A 13,458-nucleotide genomic window follows, 5' to 3' on the forward strand; every position below is an offset into this window, starting at 1 on the left:
TGCTTCTGCCCTAGATAAAACAGTTCTGAAACACTGTTTATTTCTCAAAGGGGGTTAATGAGAAATAAACTATGACAAACTCCACACATAGAAATGTACAAATGTCACACTGAGGCTGCACCATGTGCCGGGCACTTAGTGGCTTGGGATATGCTATTGCATTTAATCCACATAAAAGATAGCATCAGCATTATTATCCCCATTTCAAAGTATGTTAGGAAATCAAATACACAATAGTTCAGAATCTGTGCCACTCACATTCCACAGTCTCATAACACACTATCCCACAAATTATCTTTCCATCTTTCCCAAGTATAGAAGCATAGACAATGGAGCTGACCAAACAGGAACAAGTCACAAAGAGCTTCTGTTTGCACACGACAAATGCTGCTTACCTTGAGCTATTGTTTTGAAAATCTGGGCTCCTCAAATGAAGATGCTATAGCAGAAATGTTCACTTATGTGAGTCAGGTCTTCATTACCAGGGCCCAAATCTTTGTCCATTTGTAAATTAAGTTCTTTCTATGCAAGCCAAACTTAATGAATTAGTATTGTGAACTACAAAGCAAAGTGCCGCGCCTTGCTTTTACCAACTAAAACTCTATTAATTCATTACAATTTGGGCACGCTTACGCTATATTTATGCTACAAAGGTGGTGTTTAAATTGACCATCCCGGGGCACCTGGGTGGCTCATTTGGTTGAGCGTCCAACTTTGGCTCAGGTCATGATTTCATGGTTCATGAGCTGTGCTGACAGCTCGGAGCCTGGAGCCTGCTTCAGATTCTGTGTCTCCCTCTCTCTCTGCCTCTCCCTCGCTAGCACCCTGTCTCTCTGTCTCAAAAATAAATAAATGTTAAAAAAAAATTTAAATTGACCATCCTGTGGTACTAACAGTGCTTCTCAAACATTTGTGTATACACTTTTCACCTGGGGACCTTGTTGAAAGGCAGATTCGAATTCAGTAAATCTGGGATGGGGTCTTAGATTCGATTATTTCTAACTATCTCCCGGGTGATACAGATGCTGCTGGTTCAGCAACCACACTTTGAGTTTCAAGGAATTTAAAGATTTGAAGTTCCTTTGAATCATCAAAATAAAAATTTATTTCATGGCATATTAATTACATTTTATTGTTTCCCAATGCTTTGAGAATCGGTATGCTATATATTTCAACTAAAATATTTTATCAACTAGAACACCGAATGTACCAGAATATTCTATTCCTTCACCCAGGCTGGATTATAAAGTGTTTACTGCAAGAAAAACCTGAAGGAATTTTGCCTTCAATCAAAGAGTAATTTAGGCTTCAGGAGAATTATTTTCCAAACTCTAAGGGAAAGTAATGATGATATTAACTTAAGAAAAACGTGTTAAAATTACACTTACCACTTTTTCAGGTTTTTATACTGACTCTTCTGTCATCTAGGGAATTCGTTACATGGAAGAGTAGAGCAGGAGACCCAATGACACACTTCAAAATGAAAAAGCATCTTTTCACATCATTCGCATCTGGGAATTCATTTATGCTTATGCTTATCAGAGTGTCCAGATGTTGAGTAGCAAAAAGTAACACATTCACATGTGATACAGAGCAAAGACCTATTATAAGGCCCAAAGACAAGCTATTTATAGCAGTAGAGACTAAAGTGACCCATAAATAGACTGCCATTTACTTGTTTGTTTTGTCTGGGGTCCATTTAATGGCATCTGTCAGTAGTACAATAGCTAATGCCCAGCAATTATTTCCATCATAAACCTCACCGGGAATGAGAAATGCAGTGGAACTAGATCCTCTGGAATTGATTCCCCCCCCCCCCCCCCCCCGCATCAGTTAAAATATTCAGTGAAGGTGTTGGGTTCTCCCCTACTCCTGTCTACACAAATAAAGTATACACATTTTGATAGCTAAATATAGGGGTGGCTGCAGTCAGGTAAGCATCCAACTTCAGCTCAGGTCATGACCTCACGGTTTGTGGGTTCAAGCCCCCCGTCAGGCTCTGTGCTGGCAGCTCGGAGCCTGGAGCCTGCTGCGGATTCTGTGTCTCCCTCTCTCTCTGCCCCTCTTCCGCTCATGCTCTGTCTCTCTCTGTCTCTCAAAAATAAATAAACATTAAAAAAATTTTAAATAGCTAACTATGAATGACAGCTTTATATGTCTCTATATTCTACAGAATATAACATCTCAGAGTAGTGGAAATTATGGCAACTTGAACGAGAAGAAAATGAAAGAAACTATGATAACTTCAATGGGAACAGAGCACCTGTTACCCACACAGTAGGTTTTCAATAAATGTGGATTTACTGCCTTGAACAGCCTTAAGACTGATTTCTAGGCTTGCAAAGACTGACGTGGATTGTGAAGATAAGGGTAGACTAAGAGTGGGGAAGCAGGTTCCTGGTATCTCCGTCCTGGATCTCAGGGGTCCTGCAAGACCAGTCTCCTTCCTCCTCTGCAGATCTTTCTCTAATGTCCCAAATTATCTACCTTTAGTTTTAGTGCTTTAGGTTCAGGCATTGATGATAGCAGGTGCTGTAGTACTTAGATATTGGTATATTAACTTTGAGATTATTATCGTTAATAACATCTATGTTGGCCAACATTTATTCAAGGCCAACTATGTGGCAGATTTCAAACAGAGAACAAAAGGTACTTTCACCTCAGCTGAAGTTTGAAAAATCTGGAAGAGCTGGGGTCATGTTTTCAGTTCCTGACCAATGAATGTGGTCAGAGGGATGAGAAGTTATAATTGGCCCAGTTTGGGCCACATGATCTCCCTGTTGGCAGGGAGGGTGTGTGGGGAGGGTGGGGAGAAGAGGCTAATAAAGTTCAGCAGACCTCAGTAAAACCATATATTTTGAAGAATATTTCCCAAAGAAGGTCCTTGCTTTTCTGAAAAAAAAAAAATAAATAAATAAATAATAATAATCATGTCCAGCATAGATTTGGGCAAGTTACTTTATTTATTTGAACCTCAGTGGAAGAGTTTGTATGATGGAGTAGAATTAGATGCTTTCTGAGGGTCCTTTCATATCCCAAATCTCTAGTTTTCAGTTCCTTTTTTTAATGTAGCGCTTTATAAAATGATTTCATACCCAATCCTGATGAGCAAGCCAAGGTGATGCTATTTCACCCACATATTCGGTGGAGAAACTGAGCCTTACAAAGTTAATTAATTTGCTGCAAAATCATTCAAATGTCAAGTGGCAGAACTAGGACCAGATATTAAGTCACTGGATTAGTTTCAAAGAATTCCCTTTGAATGCTTCCCACATTAGTGAAATTAATTTTCTTCATTCCGTAATGACCACTAACTAATCTCATGGGTAGCAAACTACTATAAATTAAGCTCGAGTTAATGGGATAGTTTTGATGGATTAAATCTTGGGCACTGGAAATTTTTATTTTGTTGCCTTCTCAGAGATGCTGCAACTGTTCATTAAATATGATTCTTGTCTTGCCGGCGGGAGGTACTGGAAAGTATGGCTTGGGGAAGGAAAAGCCACTGCAAATTCAAGTTGAAAGAGGATGCTTTTAGGAAGGGATTGAGGAGAAAACTGGGAGGAACTGATCGTTATCTTCCAGCTCACAGGCACTTGATATTGTGCCTCGAAGCTGATAGTTGTTAAATAAGTCACTATTGTTTGTTTTAAGATTTCCTTAAATAAATATTTGCACCACGCAATCAATGGAGTCTAGAAAGTCAATGGGATGTGTTTTATTTTTAACAAGCCTTAAATTAATTGTATATCCTCTGCATCTACAAACATCTATTAAGATAACACTGAGAAACAGTTCAGAGCTCCTGATGCTCCTACAGAAGCACGTCAGTCTGGCTGATTTCTAAGACCGAAGGGGAAAAGAATCCTTGATTAAGAATGTGTAAAAATAGGATTCAAAAGTCTTAATGCACATGCCTTTGGTCTGCCAGTTAATGAAATTTATCCTCAAGGAAATAAATATGAATAGTAAGAGGATGTTCACTCAAGCATCTCTTATAGTAGGAAAAAACTGGGAACAACTTAGATGGAAAATGATTTAAGAGAATTATAGTACTTTCATAAAATAGAATATTATGTCATTACTTAAAATGATGTAGCCAAAGAATACTTAGTGACAAAAACATCCACAATAGCATAATTAGTAAGAGCAAGGGCTCCAGAGTTGGCCTGCCTGGATACTGGTTGTAGCTCAACCAACTCCCTGTTGTATGACCTTGAACAATTTATTTGACCTTTGGTGCTTAATGGCACTTAAACGTAAAATGGGGCTAACAATAGTACCTGCCTCATAAGCTTGTTGGGTGAACTGAATGAGGTAATATGTAAACTGCTTAGCACAAAGCCAGTCACTTTAATAAGATTATAAGACAGGACAATGTTTTCTTTCTTTGATAATCTGTATTTCCTACTTTTGGGGCCTGCCATTATGTTGATTTGGTAATGAAGAAGAAAATATAAAAGTTATCTTTTAAAAAAATTATCTTGAACATTTTAATTGTGGTATAATAGACATAGCATAAAATTTGCCATTTAACCAGTTTCTTTCTTTCTTTCTTTCTTTCTTTCTTTCTTTCTTTCTTTCTTTCTTTCTTTTTTTGAATGAGAGCGAGAGAAAGAGAGGAGAAAGTGAGAGTGCACAAGCCTGCGCTAGGTGGGGAGGGACAGAGGGAGAGGGAAAGAGAGAATCCCAAGCAGGCTCCCCTGCTCAGCAAGGAGCAAAACAACGGGCCTCGATCTCACAACCCTGGCATCATGACCCGAGCTGAAACCAAGCGTCAGGTGCTTAACTGACTGAGCCCCCCAGGTGCCCCATCTTAACCATTTTTAAGTGAACAGTTTAGTAGTGTTATGTGCATTCACGTTGTTGTGTAACTAATCTCCAGAACTCTTCCCGTCTTGCAAAACGCCACCCATTAAACAACTCCCCTCGGCCCCTGGCAATTACCACTGTGAACTCTCTGTCTCTATAAATTTGACTGCTCTAGCTACTTCTTAGAAGGGGAATGTATGGTGCTAGTCTTTGTGACAGGCTTACTTCACCTAGCATAATGACCTGGAGGTTCATCCATGTTGTAGCACATGTCAGAATTTCCTTCCTTTTTAAGGCTGAATAATATTCTAGTTTATGTACCTGTTACATTTTTGCTTATCCATTCATCCGTTGATGAGCAATTAGGGTGCTTCTACTTTTTGGCCATTGTGAATAATGCTGCTATGAGTATAAATATTTAAAAGTTGTTTTTTAAAAGAAAGAATAAGTTCCCCCTGAATTTCCTGAAACTCGTTAGACGTAAGTAAACAGGCACCACAGGTGATTGACATCCTAGATCTGTTCTTTGGCTCTGAAAGTGCTTCAATCTTTAAATCATAGATTAATCAATGAATACAGTTGACTTTTTGTTGGGTGCTTCTTCTTCTTCTTCAGTTCTAAATATTTCAGAAGATTTTATGCGTAGTTGAAAGTAACAAGGAAATAGAAAACTAAGAAGGCAGATTCTGCTTTTCCTCTCAGATTCAGGAGAGTCAGAGGGAGTCAGCCCAGGGCTCATTTTGCAGTTCTTGTCAGAGTTCAGTCTTCTGTCTTCTTTCTTGCTCTTCTTTGTCCTTAAAGCTTCCACCCCCACCCCCACCCCCACCCCCCCACCCCCCCATTAAAGCTCTTTTCACGGGACAAGGTGGTAAGGTGGTTGCTGGAGTTCCAGTGGCATTATTTATGCTTATACTCCAGCCATCAGGAGGAGGGAAGGGAAGGAGGAAGAGCACGTCCCTCCTCTAAAGACGCTTTCCATTCTATCCTATGGCTACAAGTTCCTCATGGGGTCACTATCTGTGAGAGGCTGAGGAAAGTGGTGTTTATTGCTGATAAGCCGTACATGCACTGCACAGATTAGGGGCTCTGTATTGAGGAAGAATGGATACTGGAGGACAGCCAGCCTCTGTACATGTTACCTAGCATCCTGGTGGTATACATTGTTAGGTAGGTAGTGTTGAACAGTTTTTCTCTGAGTCTATAGATCATCTCAGAAAACAGTTCTGAGGCAATGGTGACATTCTCTGCTATGTTGATGTTTGAACGGATTTGAACAATTCAATGAGACTGATTTAAAATCTTATAGGAGGGCTCATGCAATCTAGGACAAAATGAGCACGGCATTAGCTTACTGTTCTGGTGCCTAGGGTTGGGTCGTGCTTCCTTCAACTATCCCCCACTTCGGACAGATAGACAGGGCTGCGGTATGGTGCCCATGAAGCTGGTGATTGGGCAAAGTTGGTTTGGGGAGTGACTTCCCAGATAGAATGTGGGGTAAAGGACCCTTCCTCAAAGTTATTCTCTATAAATGAGCAACATGGTGCCTTCCTAGTGATGGAGTCAAATTTATGTCTGATGTTTATAATCTCCAGTATCAAAATGACTTATTTATTAAATATTTTAGATATTGATGGAGATTAAAAAACATCTTTGAACAATAACCACTTTTGTTGTACTTGTAGAACTGGAGAATCTATGACACTCCAAAACAGGTGTGTTGGCTCATGGACATTTAAATGAACAAATGCTACGTGAAACACGTGAACCTTATCTCATTACTCATGAGGTACCATCATCCTGGAGGCAAGAATTGAGTAAGGTCGGAGGTGGGTGAGAGCCAGGGAGGAGTAACAGGGAGTTTATGTACTACGATATTATTTAAAAAATTAAAAAAGGGGTGCCTAGGCAGCTCAATTGGTTAAATGTCTGACTTTTGATTTTGGCTCAGTTTCCAGAGTTCAAGACTTGAGGAGTCGGCTCTGTAGCTGGCTGGGCAGCTCACTTGGGATTCTCCCTCTCTCTCCGCACCCCCCCCCCCCCGCTCGCACACTCTCTGTCTCTCTCAAAATAAATAAATAAACTTTAAAAAACCCTAAAAATAAAGAAAAGTGATTTTGTTATTTTGATAACAAAATAACAGCAGCTGTGTCTCAAAATGCCTCGGTTCTATCATCTTTATCAAAATGCCCTGCTTTAGAAATGGATAAACTCTTTTAGTGAGTTTAGTCGTACGAAAAGAACCTTAAGGTTACAAATAATGAAGAAAATGATTAATTGAGAAAAGATCAGGCTAATCACTTAGCAGTTCAATCTTAATGATCATTTAAGTAAAATAGAACAATGACACTGAAAGGATGCTTTTGTCATTGTCCCCACTCTCCCCACCGGCCACAAAAAAGTAATTTCAGAGACTCTGACTTCTTGGAATGACAGGAGAGCCCTCTGGCAGAATCTGGAGGACTTCTCACCAGCTACAATGGTGCCCACCCCTTCCTGAAGGAACAGAAACGAAGCAAAACAGTAGCAAAGCCCAGAAGAGAGTACAGTTAGTTCTTTAACATTTTAGTCTGGTGATCTAAGAGTATATTCACTGTACAGCTGCTAAGCTAAGTCGTGGTCTGCTTTTTATGGTCTTAGAATTTGTGTCTTTGCTGCCAGTTCAGTTCAATAGATTTTTGAGTATTGCCTCAACTCTGTAATTTTAATTTTCATTGTATATAAAACATCCAGTGGTGTTTTCCTATAATTCCTATGACTTAAGAAGGCAGAACATTTGTAATGGAAAGCACCATGTCTGAGAACCAGAGGAACTTTGTTGAAATGGGCTATGCCATTAACTAGCTGTGTGACCTCGGGAAAGTCATTTATCTCAGCTCTCAGATTCTCATTTTTAAAGTGAAAGGGCAGGAAGTTGGTTTATATGATGTCTAAGATCTCTAGTGCTTAAAAAAATAGTTAAAAGCAACATTTGTACTTTCATTCCAAGCAGAATTATGTAGCCATTGCTAAAAAGGTTGAGAAACGGATTCATGTGTATTATGCATTGTATCATCCAAACCCTTTCAAAAAGATGTAGTGGAAATGATGCTCTCCCATATGATTAATAATGACTACATGTGCAGATTGCTGAACATGCAGAAATAATTTCCTTTCTCCAGAAATGTAGTTTGGTTGTTTTATTTTATTTAGTTTTTATTTATTTACTTATTTTTTTCATCTGGTTGTTTTAAAGAAGAATTAGGCACTTACTCCATGGTAAACTTTATACTGCTCATCAGGGGTGGATTCCTTAAGTGCTGCCGGTAGATTCCTCATGATTTCCCAGGTTTCCCACAGCTCCTGCTCTACCAACAAATAGAGCCAACTGGGTGGCTGCTCCCCATTCTCTATCAACCACGTGACTCCTGGCTGTTACTCTCTTCTCTTGCCAGATTGTGCTTCCCCTACTAAAGCTTCCCCTTTTTTCAAGGCTCAGCTCCTGTGCCACTTCCTCCAGGAAGCTCAATTTCTTCTTTCTTTAAACTTCCACAGCAGGGCGTGTTATCGCCTCCTTTTACACAGTCATGCCCCTTGATCTGTGGTTTCGCTCTCTGCAGGTTCAGTTGCCAGTGGTCAATTGAGATCCTGAAGCAGATGATCCCTCCTGACGAATCATCAGATGGTCAGTAGTTGCCTAACTGAAGTCATGAAGCCTGCGTCATTCACCTAGCTTCATCTCATGGCATAGGTGTTTTATCAGCCCGCTTCAGCAAAAGAAGGGTGCATATAGTACCATAAGATATTGAGAGAGAGCATATTCACAGAATTTTATGATAGTATGCTGTTATAATTGTCTGATTTTATTATTAGTTATGGTTAATCTCTTACTGTGCCTAATGTAAATTAAACTTTATCATAGTGTGTGTAGGAAAAAACATAGTATATATAGGGTTTAGTACCATCTGTGGTTTTAGGCACCCACTGAGAGTCTGCAGACAAGGGGAAACTTCCACATTCATTCCTACCTTGTACTGCCTTCATTTACACACATGCTTTATCTCCTTCACTAGATGGTAAACTCCTTAGGAGCACCACCCCTTATCCTTATCAAGTCTAAAAGGCGTAGCCTGATGTCTTTTATAAAGCAAAACCTTCACACATTTATGGAATACTTTCGGCCCTCCCTAGTGGTTGGTATCACTATTCCTTTGCCCTGCTGCCTTTTTGATGGATCTATTTGTTTCTATTTTTAGGATGCTGGTTCACATCATCTCTTTGGCTAAATTATATATTAGTTGGATTTTTCACTGCAACTTCAGTATCACAGTTTTGCAAGAGATGAGGAGAATTTCTCCTACCACAGGCCTGATTTCCTTTTAGTAAGATTAGGTGATATATTTTATTGTAAAGAGGACGAGACAGCACTTTATCTGAGAACGGAATGGGTCATGAGTTAAGCAATAGTCTTTGAGCCCCATTACCTCCTTTCCTTGAAAAATGCTATAAACAAAGCCAAACATTCATTGTCTTCTTTCGATTTCCCTCAAGAGCATTTTGGGATTTGGGTGGTACCACCATTCGTTTTAATTGTGAAAGCAGATTTATGTGTCATTCAATGAGGCCTTCTTTTCTTTCTTTTTGGACCCTGGAATATCTCAGCTTTGTGTAGATAGAGACCAACTGGCAGCTGATAGACCTTCACTTGAAGGGGTAGTAGCAGCAGCAATGAATGTGTGCAGGAACATTCTGGTAAGTCCTCTGGGGAGTCGGATGCTTTGGGGAGTAGGGTTTGCCAAAGGCTTCTGTACATCTTTCACATTCGTAAACTTACAGACAGATGAAAATGTTTTTCAGGTGGTTTTTGGATTTGTACCTACAGAGAGGGTTTCAATGCATCCCAAATCACCTCGCCCCTTGTTAGACAAAGGTCACACACACCTATATTCCATCATAAAGAATTTTGTCATGCAAACCTTTGAGGGTGTGTGGCTGGTGCCAGAGAAGGCACATCAGAGCAACTCACAGGCCTTCTTCAAATTTCCTCTGGTTCCTTAATGTGTGTTTATCCAAATCTACTGCTTAAGTCTGCAGCGATAAAAGGTCTCTCAGTCTCCCCATTATTCTGTGTTTCCCTAGTTAAGTTGTGATTAACATCTTTTTCTAAAAACCCCATGCAGAGAGAATCTTTTTAGATTGAGAAGATAGTGGTTTCAACGGATTGTGCTTATCTAGTAATAAAAGTTTTTATTTTATTTTTTAATCAGTCACTATGAATTGGGAGGTAAGATTGGGTTTGGAGGGTTTTTGTTTCTTACAGTTTCCCTCTTTATGGTTAAATACGTTAAACACATTCTGATTTTCAAGAAGCTGCCTGGCCACGGCCAGTTTTTTGGTGAGGGAGGGGGGACCCCCAAAAGAGCCACACATCATCTTTCTTTTCTTTTAACTTTTCTACTAAAAACCTGTTTTGAGAGGGAAATGGAGCGTGCTAGGCTAATGACAGCTCTCCCTTCCCTTATTTTTTCCCTGTCGGAGCAGTGTGCTCCAATCAGCTCCTTGATGTACGGGACGTGGGCAATGCTGCATTAAAACATGAAAACACATAAACAGCACCCCTCACTCCCGCCCCAAGCGCGGAGGGGATAAGATGGAACTAGACTAAATGTATTAGCAAACAGACTAATTCATTTTCAAAGATTTGGTTTCTGGGGCTGCAGACAACCCACTTCGCCGGGAGACTAAGTGCGTCCCGCTAAGAAAAGTGCTTGGCTAGGCAAAGATTGTCTTGGGGATCCTCCCAGGCGGGTCTGCCGGGAGGATAGGCACGCGGGACCCGGTTTCCATTCTTGGGGGGAGGAAGCCGGCAACCCACGGTGAACTCCGAAGACAGCTGATTATCAGATTCCAGCCCAAGCTAAATGTTCCCTAAATCCCACCCCGCGCCTTCACAATTTGGTTACAAAAATTCTTCTCCATTGCAACCCCTCTTTGAGCAGAGGCTGGGTGCTACTGCTTGGGCAGAAGGCCGCGATTCCGGCGGAGGTATCCGCGGGGCGTGCCGGACTCGCCGATACCCAGGGCTGCAGAGGCAAGAAGGGCGCCGCGAGGCTGCGGCGGCGACAGAGCTGCGAGCTGCGGAGTCCCCGGTGGCGCCCCCCGCCAGAGATAAGCCGCCCGGCGCGTCCCTCCCTCTTTCGCGGCTGAATGAATGATTAGTCAAACGGCACCTCCCCGCCCCTGTGCGCCAGAGGTTGGAAGGGAGGAGTCTTGGAGCGACTGTTCTTTTTTAAGGGCGAAAAGCGTTCGCCTCTGTGCTTTTATTAATCGACCTTGCCTGTCGTTTCAACTTCTGTCCTCCCTAATGTCACCACGAGCAGACACTTAAGCACTGAACACTGATGTCGGAGGTGCCTCACCCCTGTGTCCGCTCAGCCCGGCAGTCCACTGCCGCGCCCCCGCCAGAGGGAAGCAAAGCCGGGAGTGAAAAGTTGCTGGGCCCCTCCTGCGCCCCGTTTGTCGCTCCTTCCCAAAGCTGGGGCACCTGGGAGACAGCAGGGTGGTGAGGCGCCCCTATCGCCCCATTATCTGCTCTCTCATAAGGTTGGGGCACCCGGGCGTGAGCAGAAGCGGTGTGGCATTCCCCGTTTAGGGAGGGTTTCCCCGGGAAAGGGAGGAGGTACCAAGCGCGCCGGGCCGTGGAGACACGCCTGCCCGGCTCGGATCCGCGACCCTGGGCCGGCGGCCTCCCTGGAGGGGCTGGGGAGCGGGCTGGACGCCCGGCTGAGACGTGTCCGGGGCGCGGGGTTCCTGCACCCGGGCGCCCCCAGCGGGTTCCGGGCGGCGGCCGGTGCGCCCCCGTCTTGGGCGCGGGAGCGTGCGCGCGCGCCGGCCGGACGGAGAGCCGGCGGGGCCGGCGGGAGGTGGGGAGTACAGGAGTGGAAGACGCGGCTGCGGCGGCAGCGCCCGGGGCAGTAGCTGCAGCCCTGGCGGCGGCGGCGGCGGCGGCGGCGGCGGCGGCGGCGGCGGAGCGGTGGTGCGCAGTCGGCAGCGCAGCCTCTCCTCTCGGCCTATCTCCGGCTGCTCCGCCGTCCCCTCCTCCCGGCCCCATCTCTGGCGTAGGGGGGCCGACGACTAAGCCACTGTGAGCAACTCCCTAAAAAAAAAAAAAAAAAAAAAAAAAAAAAACCGCATTGGAGGAGGCTGGCCGCAGGACCCCTCCTCCCTGGCGCCCCTCACCCCTCGCTTCCCCCCCCCCCCCCGAGCCCCCCCTCCCGGGCGCCCGCCTCCCTCCTTCGCGGACTGTCTCCCGACTCGCCGGCTGAGAGCCCTTTTTGACTGCGAGCGGCGGTAGCGGAGCAGAGGCGGCGGCGCGGGACCTGCAGTCGCCCGGGATTCCCTCCAGGTGACGATGCTCTGGTTCTCCGGCGTCAGGGCTCTGGCTGAGCGTCCCTGCCGGCGCTCGCCCGGGATTACCTGCTGCGTCTTGCTGCTGCTCAATTGCTCGGGGGTCCCCATGTCTCTGGCTTCCTCCTTCTTGACAGGTAGGGGAGGGGGCGGGAGGGACCGGCCCTCCCGGACGCAGGCTTGGTACCTGGGAGCCGAGGCACTGTCTCGCCCGGGAGACCGGAGGGTGGGGAGCGAGCACCTTGGCGCCTGCCACTCGCTGGCCGGTGGGGATGAAGCGAAGCCCGCCGTGTTAAGGGGTGGGAAGGCAGTGAGTAGGTTAAGGGGTGGAGGACTAAGAAGCTGTTAACATCAAGAGAAATTCTATTGGAATTTGAGAAATTTCTTTATTTTTATTGTTTTCCTCAACCCTTGTTTTGATCCCTTCCCTTCATGTACGTATCAAGGAAAAACATTTGCGCCGTTTTCCACATACCCTTCTTTCTCACTCTACAAGGTTCCGACATAGCTTCTGTGTAAGGAGTGCTTTTTAAAACACTGGCACTCCAGACTTTGAATTTAAAGAAACTGTCATATTTTAAAAGGGTAATATCAGCAGGATATAATAATGATATGCTTTCAGGCAGGTGAAGACCTCAGCTACTATTCTGAAGGACATACTTTACTGACACCTGGTGCAGAAAAGAAAATATTGAGTCCGTTTCTAAGAGAGGAGGAAAGAAGATTGTTTCAAAAAGTGATTTAAACTCAAGATTATATGAGGCAGATTCATAGAAAGGCCTGTTCATTGCCACAGTCCTGAATTTTGTTCTGCCTTAATGTCCACTTTGAAATTTTTTTTTTTCTTATATGGGGATATGTGTTTAGTTGAAATACCTTCATCAAGGAGGAGGAGTATTAAAGAGTCAGTGAAATACTTGGATTTGTACTTAAGTCATCTGAGAGCAGAAAATCTGTTTATATATGACAGGCTTTTTTTTTTTTAAACCTCAAATAAAATTATTTAAAATAATTATTTCTGGGGGGATTTGGTTTTGTTGAGTTTGATAATTTAAAACTCATTAGAGATTTCTGAATCTGGGTAGTTGCTTCAAAAAGGATTAGTGTAAAAATTTAAATGTTTGCAATAATGCCATTCAGTGAGATTGAATTTTCCCCTTCACTTCAGGTTCTGTTGCGAAATGTGAAAATGAAGGTGAAGTCCTCCAGATCCCATTCATCACAGACAACCCTTGTATAATGTGTGTCTGCTTGGTAAGTATG

General features: G+C 43.6%; 1 protein-coding gene across 2 annotated transcripts in view; it reads left to right on the top strand.

Moving 5' to 3' along the window:
• Positions 1–12,118: 12,118 nt before the first annotated feature.
• BMPER (BMP binding endothelial regulator) overlaps positions 12,119–13,458 on the top strand; it is a 253,459-nt gene continuing 252,119 nt past the window's right edge. Inside the window, exons 1-2 of one of the 2 annotated variants that reach the window (XM_042921845.1) lie at positions 12,119–12,193; positions 13,364–13,449. In XM_042921845.1, the coding sequence (XP_042777779.1) occupies positions 13,435–13,449 (15 nt within the window). In that variant the 5' untranslated portion in view covers positions 12,119–12,193; positions 13,364–13,434. Of the gene's footprint in view, positions 12,333–13,363; positions 13,450–13,458 lie in introns of both variants that reach the window. The other variant, XM_042921840.1, reaches the window with a different exon arrangement.

Source organism: Panthera leo, chromosome A2 (genome assembly GCF_018350215.1).
Source record: "Panthera leo isolate Ple1 chromosome A2, P.leo_Ple1_pat1.1, whole genome shotgun sequence".
Lineage (NCBI taxonomy): Eukaryota > Metazoa > Chordata > Mammalia > Carnivora > Felidae > Panthera > Panthera leo.